The sequence below is a fragment of the Notamacropus eugenii genome, chromosome 2, assembly GCF_028372415.1.
Source record: "Notamacropus eugenii isolate mMacEug1 chromosome 2, mMacEug1.pri_v2, whole genome shotgun sequence".
Lineage (NCBI taxonomy): Eukaryota > Metazoa > Chordata > Mammalia > Diprotodontia > Macropodidae > Notamacropus > Notamacropus eugenii.
In genome coordinates, this window is record NC_092873.1 from 357,226,984 (window position 1) to 357,236,480 (window position 9,497).

General features: G+C 48.0%; 2 protein-coding genes across 4 annotated transcripts; both read left to right on the forward strand.

The window, feature by feature from the left end:
• The first annotated feature begins 2,499 nt into the window (after positions 1-2,499).
• On the forward strand, positions 2,500-4,256 carry LOC140528516 (uncharacterized). Of its 2 annotated transcripts, XM_072646413.1 has the most exons (2): positions 2,500-4,069; positions 4,211-4,256. In XM_072646413.1, exons 1-2 carry the CDS (start codon positions 3,594-3,596, stop codon positions 4,254-4,256), a joined length of 522 nt encoding a protein of 173 aa, XP_072502514.1. In that variant the 5' UTR covers positions 2,500-3,593. The 2 variants fall into 2 exon arrangements, with proteins under 2 accessions (XP_072502514.1, XP_072502513.1); XM_072646412.1 differs by having other exon boundaries at positions 2,500-4,256.
• Positions 4,257-7,513: 3,257 nt separating this feature from the next.
• LOC140524018 (uncharacterized) lies at positions 7,514-8,560 on the forward strand. Of its 2 annotated transcripts, XM_072638546.1 has the most exons (2): positions 7,514-8,373; positions 8,515-8,560. In XM_072638546.1, the coding sequence occupies exons 1-2, from the start codon at positions 7,898-7,900 to the stop codon at positions 8,558-8,560; spliced, it is 522 nt and encodes a 173-aa protein (XP_072494647.1). In that variant the 5' UTR covers positions 7,514-7,897. The 2 variants fall into 2 exon arrangements, with proteins under 2 accessions (XP_072494647.1, XP_072494646.1); XM_072638545.1 differs by having other exon boundaries at positions 7,514-8,560.
• The last annotated feature ends 937 nt before the right edge of the window (positions 8,561-9,497 follow it).

The window sequence follows — 9,497 nt, forward strand, 5'->3', positions numbered from 1 at the left end:
CTCTTCCTTCTTATCTCTCACATCGTCTGCCAAGGAAGAACACGCTGACGCCAATGTGCTAGGAGCCAGGGATGAAAACCCCCGTCCTTTGGATGCATACGTCTCAACTTCTTTTCTGACCTTCCCTTTCCATTCTTTGCCAATTGGGGATCAGCTGTGGATTTTGAATGCGGTCATTCAAAAGGGACGAGAGTCCCCCAGCTCTTGGACCTCTCCCTGGCATTCCAAACCTATAGCAAAGTAGTCTCGGACAAACATCAGAATCAGAACGTGTCTACCCAGCATTTCCTGCGTCTGATACCAAGGCAACAAGGTCATTGAAACAGAAAAGACCCTTCCTACGTTCATCCAAATCATAACGTTGCCACGTTTTTCTAGCATTGCTTGTGTATTTGCAAATAAAATTATGACCTCTCCAGAGCTGAACTCCACTATTAACTCCAGAGTGTCTTCTGATTGTATGAAACAGTTTCATGTCCCATGTCATTTCTGCACACATTTGCTAGCTAGGCTCATGTCTCCGATATGGGAGACATAAACCAGAGAAGCTCCAGGATTCATCCAACTGAGATTTCGGCCTGCACTCAAGTGTTCCGGGGAAATTCCATTGAGAAGTTATCACAGTCGAAGACAGCACGATCTCACTTCTTATTTCAAATTAGTAAAAGATAATTTCTCACATTTTCCCTTCCAAATTCTCGCCCACTCTCTACGCGCCACCCCCGCTGCGATCACGGGAAGTGTGGAGTTGGCAGGCGGCAGGCGGGAGGAGTAAGTGGGACGGAAAGGGATAGCTGTGGATATGGAGTGGTTGTCCTTACCAAGGAGAGTCTTCTTTTCATTGGAGACACAAATGAAACAGGAGATATCGGGAGAAGGCATCTGACTAACATGAGAGGAGAAGACGCTAGGAAGAAGGAAGTCTTGGTGAACGACTTCAGCATCTTTCAGGAACATATCAGCAAGGCCTATAGATGGGGGCTTGGGGAAGGGGAGCCATGAGAGGTGGCATGAGGCGTGTCAACGTTTGCGGGACATAGCAAGTATGTGTGTGGTTCTAAGATGAAAAGATATCTAACAGTGATATGAATGATGAATAAATGAGCTATGAGTTATGACCCAGAGAAGAAGCATGGTACCTGACTGTCAAATGGTACCTTGAAGCCATGTCCACCGACTTGGAAAAATCTTTCAGTTTACGGACAACTTACTCTTTTCAGAATTCTGGCCACCTTAGCCGTTACCTAACATCAAGGTGATTCAGCGGAAAACTTCCACCTTGAGTGAAATTAATTTCTTTAGCTCCAAAACCCACAACGATGGATGACAGTCCTTTGAAAGCAGATTACACTGAACAGTGAGACAAAACCGTGGCACCTAAGGAGCGCTCTTTGATTCATTCCATGATCCAAACAACGCAATTTCAAAATAGATAGGCTGATAACTTCATTCCAGTGTCTTACGGACACAAAAGGAAAGCTGTTATCGAAAACTGTGGTGCATTTCTTGTTGGACTATCTGGAGTAGTTCTGTTAAACGTTCTTAAGCTGAATCGTTACGAACCATGGAAATATTGCAAAATGGGAAATGTGAAGAATATGATTGATTGGAGGCTTGGTCAGGAAGAACTGAACATTTAATGAAGTCTTTAATATGAAAGCTATTCTATTCGCTAGCTCGAAAACAAGGCCTCTTCTCCTCTCTCACTCTGCACGGAAGGTGACTGAGTTTCCAAAAAGTATGTCAGCATTGCTAAGCTTCAAAAGCATCTACGGGGATGGAAAAGTTCCAGGCATGGCTGTAGTGACAAATGCCCTACTATTCAAAGGAAACTAATAAGTGTTCAATGAACACCCACTGAGTACAAGGCATGGGTCTTAGCAAACAAACACAGGCAAAAAGACAAGTCATTGCCTTCAACCTGTCAAGTACGACCATTTCCAGCTCCACCCAATTTGGGGATTATTTCACATGGACGGAATTCATGGGCCAGAAGGAAAAAGAAGAGCAACTGAACCAGACGACTACGTAGACTGGAATGGGGAAAAAGAAGATGTTGTCAAAATTCATAAAATCTCTCCAGAATTGGAGGCCATGAAGAAATCGATCGAATGCCAGGACTCTAGGAAAAAAGCAAAGCTTCAACCCTGGCATCCATACCGTAAGAAACACCACCTTAGGCAATTATTTTCAAGGTGGTGCTTTTTGTCGCCACATCCCATAATCATTGCTGCAACAAATGATGATCCAATATTTCATGAAATGATGTTTGCCCTTGTCTTTGAGAGCGTGATACAGGACATTCCACGAACTCCTTTGACTGCTTCCTTAAGGAAAACCTGTGAAACCTCTTTCCTTTGACCTACAATTGTCTCACGTATTTTCTATCTGTTTAAAGCCAGAAAGATCTGGCCGTCAAGGCTGAAAAATTCCATCTCTAGAGGGTTGGCCTGCTGCTCCTGAACATCTTCCTCCGTGCTTACTTTGACCACTGGGAAACAGAAACGCTGACAGGAAGGCCAATAAGGTCATTGCCAAAAGACAGGAGCTGCCAAGGCTGTTACTTGACTGGCATAGCCTTTGAGTCGTCAGCCTCACCTGCAAACCATGATGAGGCATCAGACGAGGACGAGGGGAGAGATTTGAGCTCTTGTCTAAAAGTCCTAGACCCAGACTCAGGTACCATGCCCTCACCAAAATATTTCTTTCTCAATTCGATTCGCCTCTCCCGACATCTCCATCATCAGTCATGAATAGAGAGTACCCAGCAGATAATGAAGATGACACCATCACGTGCATAGTTCTTCATCAGCATGCTGAAATCCCTAGAACTGTTTCGAAGTTTTCTTTTGCCATATCTCCTGCATGCTGTGGGTCACTTGGAGTGGATAATGATCACCACGTCGGAAAGATCCGCAGAGGCCCTTTGTCCCATCCCGGCTAAAGACCCCGAGAAGAAAGCAGACCTCTTTCGAATTGGAGCTTTTATACAAGACAACGACATTTCTTTGGTCTGAATTGTGGCCATCACTCTTGGGTCTTTCTTTGCCGCAATCCGTCTAAGCTTCAACATCGCCTTCAGAGTAGAGTTCCCAGCTCCTCCTCTAAAACTATCCACATCCCTTAGGAAGAACCCTGCCCACCCCTCACACACACACACACACACACACACACACACACACACACACACACACACCCCACGAGTCGTGGAATGATGCACGGAAAAAAAAGATGTGTAATACCCTTGGTCATTGAGGGCAGGCAATGGCAAGGTGAACCAGGAATTGACCAAGGAGAGAAATTTGGCAGAGTAATTAAGGCAAGATGAAAAGATAAGTGATGATTCTAGAGGGCAAAAACAAATGAGATAACGAATTCCCAAAGTTCAAGGAAAAAGTAGATTCAGGAGAAAATAATTTCTTAATTGCATTTTACTTTTCCATCATGATAAACAATAACAGGGAAATCCCCTTACACGTGCTGACAGCCGTTGCTCATCGGGGTATAAAAGAGGCCCGTGGGGCAAGAAGTTTCTCAAACACAAGTCAATCCCTATCCTTGAACCAAAGCTAGAAGATCCATCCGCTGACACCATGGTCAACTCCTGTTGTGGCTCCGTGTGCTCTGAGCGCAGCTGTGGCCAGGAAGCCTGTGAGGAGGCATGCTGCGCCCCCAGCTGCTGCAGACCCAGCTGCTGCCCCTCTGTGTGCTGCCAGCCAACGTGCTGCCAAACGACTTGTTGCCGCCCAACTTGCTGCCGCCCAACTTGCTGTGTGACCAGCTGCTGCCAGCCCTGCTGCCGCCCCAGCTGCTGTCGTCCCGTCTGCTGCCAGACGACTTGCTGCAGAACCACGTGCTGCCGCCCCAGCTGCTGTCTGTCCAGCTGCTGCAGACCAAGGTGCTGCCAGTCCGTTTGCTGCCAACCCACCTGCTGCCGCCCTTCCTGCTGCCAGTCTAGTTGCTGCTCACCTTGCTGCTGCCAAACCACTTGCTGCCGCCCAACTTGCTGCCGCCCCAGCTGCTGTGTGTCCAGCTGCTGCCAGCCCTGCTGCCGCCCCAGCTGCTGTGTGTCCAGCTGCTGCCAGCCCTGCTGCCGCCCCAGCTGCTGTGTGTCCAGCTGCTGCCGGCCCTGCTGCCGCCCCAGCTGCTGTGTGTCCAGCTGCTGCCGGCCCTGCTGCCGCCCCACATGCTGCCAGACCACCTGCTGCAGGACCACCTGCTGCCGCCCAGCCTGCTGTGGCTCCTCCTGCTGCTGAGCACCAGAACAACACCCATTGTCCACACCATCATGCCTTTTCGAGGAAATGCCCCTCTTCCTTCTTATCTCTCACATCGTCTGCCAAGGAAGAACACGCTGACGCCAATGTGCTAGGAGCCAGGGATGAAAACCCCCGTCCTTTGGATGCATACGTCTCAACTTCTTTTCTGACCTTCCCTTTCCATTCTTTGCCAATTGGGGATCAGCTGTGGATTTTGAATGCGGTCATTCAAAAGGGACGAGAGTCCCCCAGCTCTTGGACCTCTCCCTGGCATTCCAAACCTATAGCAAAGTAGTCTCGGACAAACATCAGAATCAGAACGTGTCTACCCAGCATTTCCTGCGTCCGATACCAAGGCAACAAGGTCATTGAAACAGAAAAGACCCTTCCTACGTTCATCCAAATCATAACGTTGCCACGTTTTTCTAGCATTGCTTGTGTATTTGCAAATAAAATTATGACCTCTCCAGAGCTGAACTCCACTATTAACTCCAGAGTGTCTTCTGATTGTATGAAACAGTTTCATGTCCCATGTCATTTCTGCACACATTTGCTAGCTAGGCTCATGTCTCCGATATGGGAGACATAAACCAGAGAAGCTCCAGGATTCATCCAACTGAGATTTCGGCCTGCACTCAAGTGTTCCGGGGAAATTCCATTGAGAAGTTATCACAGTCGAAGACAGCACGATCTCACTTCTTATTTCAAATTAGTAAAAGATAATTTCTCACATTTTCCCTTCCAAATTCTCGCCCACTCTCTACGCGCCACCCCCGCTGCGATCACGGGAAGTGTGGAGTTGGCAGGCGGCAGGCGGGAGGAGTAAGTGGGACGGAAAGGGATAGCTGTGGATATGGAGTGGTTGTCCTTACCAAGGAGAGTCTTCTTTTCATTGGAGACACAAATGAAACAGGAGATATCGGGAGAAGGCATCTGACTAACATGAGAGGAGAAGACGCTAGGAAGAAGGAAGTCTTGGTGAACGACTTCAGCATCTTTCAGGAACATATCAGCAAGGCCTATAGATGGGGGCTTGGGGAAGGGGAGCCATGAGAGGTGGCATGAGGCGTGTCAACGTTTGCGGGACATAGCAAGTATGTGTGTGGTTCTAAGATGAAAAGATATCTAACAGTGATATGAATGATGAATAAATGAGCTATGAGTTATGACCCAGAGAAGAAGCATGGTACCTGACTGTCAAATGGTACCTTGAAGCCATGTCCACCGACTTGGAAAAATCTTTCAGTTTACGGACAACTTACTCTTTTCAGAATTCTGGCCACCTTAGCCGTTACCTAACATCAAGGTGATTCAGCGGAAAACTTCCACCTTGAGTGAAATTAATTTCTTTAGCTCCAAAACCCACAACGATGGATGACAGTCCTTTGAAAGCAGATTACACTGAACAGTGAGACAAAACCGTGGCACCTAAGGAGCGCTCTTTGATTCATTCCATGATCCAAACAACGCAATTTCAAAATAGATAGGCTGATAACTTCATTCCAGTGTCTTACGGACACAAAAGGAAAGCTGTTATCGAAAACTGTGGTGCATTTCTTGTTGGACTATCTGGAGTAGTTCTGTTAAACGTTCTTAAGCTGAATCGTTACGAACCATGGAAATATTGCAAAATGGGAAATGTGAAGAATATGATTGATTGGAGGCTTGGTCAGGAAGAACTGAACATTTAATGAAGTCTTTAATATGAAAGCTATTCTATTCGCTAGCTCGAAAACAAGGCCTCTTCTCCTCTCTCACTCTGCACGGAAGGTGACTGAGTTTCCAAAAAGTATGTCAGCATTGCTAAGCTTCAAAAGCATCTACGGGGATGGAAAAGTTCCAGGCATGGCTGTAGTGACAAATGCCCTACTATTCAAAGGAAACTAATAAGTGTTCAATGAACACCCACTGAGTACAAGGCATGGGTCTTAGCAAACAAACACAGGCAAAAAGACAAGTCATTGCCTTCAACCTGTCAAGTACGACCATTTCCAGCTCCACCCAATTTGGGGATTATTTCACATGGACGGAATTCATGGGCCAGAAGGAAAAAGAAGAGCAACTGAACCAGACGACTACATAGACTGGAATGGGGAAAAAGAAGATGTTGTCAAAATTCATAAAATCTCTCCAGAATTGGAGGCCATGAAGAAATCGATCGAATGCCAGGACTCTAGGAAAAAAGCAAAGCTTCAACCCTGGCATCCATACCGTAAGAAACACCACCTTAGGCAATTATTTTCAAGGTGGTGCTTTTTGTCGCCACATCCCATAATCATTGCTGCAACAAATGATGATCCAATATTTCATGAAATGATGTTTGCCCTTGTCTTTGAGAGCGTGATACAGGACATTCCACGAACTCCTTTGACTGCTTCCTTAAGGAAAACCTGTGAAACCTCTTTCCTTTGACCTACAATTGTCTCACGTATTTTCTATCTGTTTAAAGCCAGAAAGATCTGGCCGTCAAGGCTGAAAAATTCCATCTCTAGAGGGTTGGCCTGCTGCTCCTGAACATCTTCCTCCGTGCTTACTTTGACCACTGGGAAACAGAAACGCTGACAGGAAGGCCAATAAGGTCATTGCCAAAAGACAGGAGCTGCCAAGGCTGTTACTTGACTGGCATAGCCTTTGAGTCGTCAGCCTCACCTGCAAACCATGATGAGGCATCAGACGAGGACGAGGGGAGAGATTTGAGCTCTTGTCTAAAAGTCCTAGACCCAGACTCAGGTACCATGCCCTCACCAAAATATTTCTTTCTCAATTCGATTCGCCTCTCCCGACATCTCCATCATCAGTCATGAATAGAGAGTACCCAGCAGATAATGAAGATGACACCATCACGTGCATAGTTCTTCATCAGCATGCTGAAATCCCTAGAACTGTTTCGAAGTTTTCTTTTGCCATATCTCCTGCATGCTGTGGGTCACTTGGAGTGGATAATGATCACCACGTCGGAAAGATCCGCAGAGGCCCTTTGTCCCATCCCGGCTAAAGACCCCGAGAAGAAAGCAGACCTCTTTCGAATTGGAGCTTTTATACAAGACAACGACATTTCTTTGGTCTGAATTGTGGCCATCACTCTTGGGTCTTTCTTTGCCGCAATCCGTCTAAGCTTCAACATCGCCTTCAGAGTAGAGTTCCCAGCTCCTCCTCTAAAACTATCCACATCCCTTAGGAAGAACCCTGCCCACCCCTCATACACACACACACACACACACACACACACACACACACACACCCCACGAGTCGTGGAATGATGCACGGAAAAAAAAGATGTGTAATACCCTTGGTCATTGAGGGCAGGCAATGGCAAGGTGAACCAGGAATTGACCAAGGAGAGAAATTTGGCAGAGTAATTAAGGCAAGATGAAAAGATAAGTGATGATTCTAGAGGGCAAAAACAAATGAGATAACGAATTCCCAAAGTTCAAGGAAAAAGTAGATTCAGGAGAAAATAATTTCTTAATTGCATTTTACTTTTCCATCATGATAAACAATAACAGGGAAATCCCCTTACACGTGCTGACAGCCGTTGCTCATCGGGGTATAAAAGAGGCCCGTGGGGCAAGAAGTTTCTCAAACACAAGTCAATCCCTATCCTTGAACCAAAGCTAGAAGATCCATCCGCTGACACCATGGTCAACTCCTGTTGTGGCTCCGTGTGCTCTGAGCGCAGCTGTGGCCAGGAAGCCTGTGAGGAGGCATGCTGCGCCCCCAGCTGCTGCAGACCCAGCTGCTGCCCCTCTGTGTGCTGCCAGCCAACGTGCTGCCAAACGACTTGTTGCCGCCCAACTTGCTGCCGCCCAACTTGCTGTGTGACCAGCTGCTGCCAGCCCTGCTGCCGCCCCAGCTGCTGTCGTCCCGTCTGCTGCCAGACGACTTGCTGCAGAACCACGTGCTGCCGCCCCAGCTGCTGTCTGTCCAGCTGCTGCAGACCAAGGTGCTGCCAGTCCGTTTGCTGCCAACCCACCTGCTGCCGCCCTTCCTGCTGCCAGTCTAGTTGCTGCTCACCTTGCTGCTGCCAAACCACTTGCTGCCGCCCAACTTGCTGCCGCCCCAGCTGCTGTGTGTCCAGCTGCTGCCAGCCCTGCTGCCGCCCCAGCTGCTGTGTGTCCAGCTGCTGCCAGCCCTGCTGCCGCCCCAGCTGCTGTGTGTCCAGCTGCTGCCGGCCCTGCTGCCGCCCCAGCTGCTGTGTGTCCAGCTGCTGCCGGCCCTGCTGCCGCCCCACATGCTGCCAGACCACCTGCTGCAGGACCACCTGCTGCCGCCCAGCCTGCTGTGGCTCCTCCTGCTGCTGAGCACCAGAACAACACCCATTGTCCACACCATCATGCCTTTTCGAGGAAATGCCCCTCTTCCTTCTTATCTCTCACATCGTCTGCCAAGGAAGAACACGCTGACGCCAATGTGCTAGGAGCCAGGGATGAAAACCCCCGTCCTTTGGATGCATACGTCTCAACTTCTTTTCTGACCTTCCCTTTCCATTCTTTGCCAATTGGGGATCAGCTGTGGATTTTGAATGCGGTCATTCAAAAGGGACGAGAGTCCCCCAGCTCTTGGACCTCTCCCTGGCATTCCAAACCTATAGCAAAGTAGTCTCGGACAAACATCAGAATCAGAACGTGTCTACCCAGCATTTCCTGCGTCTGATACCAAGGCAACAAGGTCATTGAAACAGAAAAGACCCTTCCTACGTTCATCCAAATCATAACGTTGCCACGTTTTTCTAGCATTGCTTGTGTATTTGCAAATAAAATTATGACCTCTCCAGAGCTGAACTCCACTATTAACTCCAGAGTGTCTTCTGATTGTATGAAACAGTTTCATGTCCCATGTCATTTCTGCACACATTTGCTAGCTAGGCTCATGTCTCCGATATGGGAGACATAAACCAGAGAAGCTCCAGGATTCATCCAACTGAGATTTCGGCCTGCACTCAAGTGTTCCGGGGAAATTCCATTGAGAAGTTATCACAGTCGAAGACAGCACGATCTCACTTCTTATTTCAAATTAGTAAAAGATAATTTCTCACATTTTCCCTTCCAAATTCTCGCCCACTCTCTACGCGCCACCCCCGCTGCGATCACGGGAAGTGTGGAGTTGGCAGGCGGCAGGCGGGAGGAGTAAGTGGGACGGAAAGGGATAGCTGTGGATATGGAGTGGTTGTCCTTACCAAGGAGAGTCTTCTTTTCATTGGAGACACAAATGAAACAGGAGATATCGGGAGAAGGCATC

Excerpts from the sequence above, each read along its gene's own strand:
- LOC140528516 (XM_072646412.1), top strand. The coding sequence starts at position 3,594 with ATGGTCAACTCCTGTTGTGGCTCCGTGTGCTCTGAGCGCAGCTGTGGC.
- LOC140524018 (XM_072638545.1), top strand. The coding sequence starts at position 7,898 with ATGGTCAACTCCTGTTGTGGCTCCGTGTGCTCTGAGCGCAGCTGTGGC.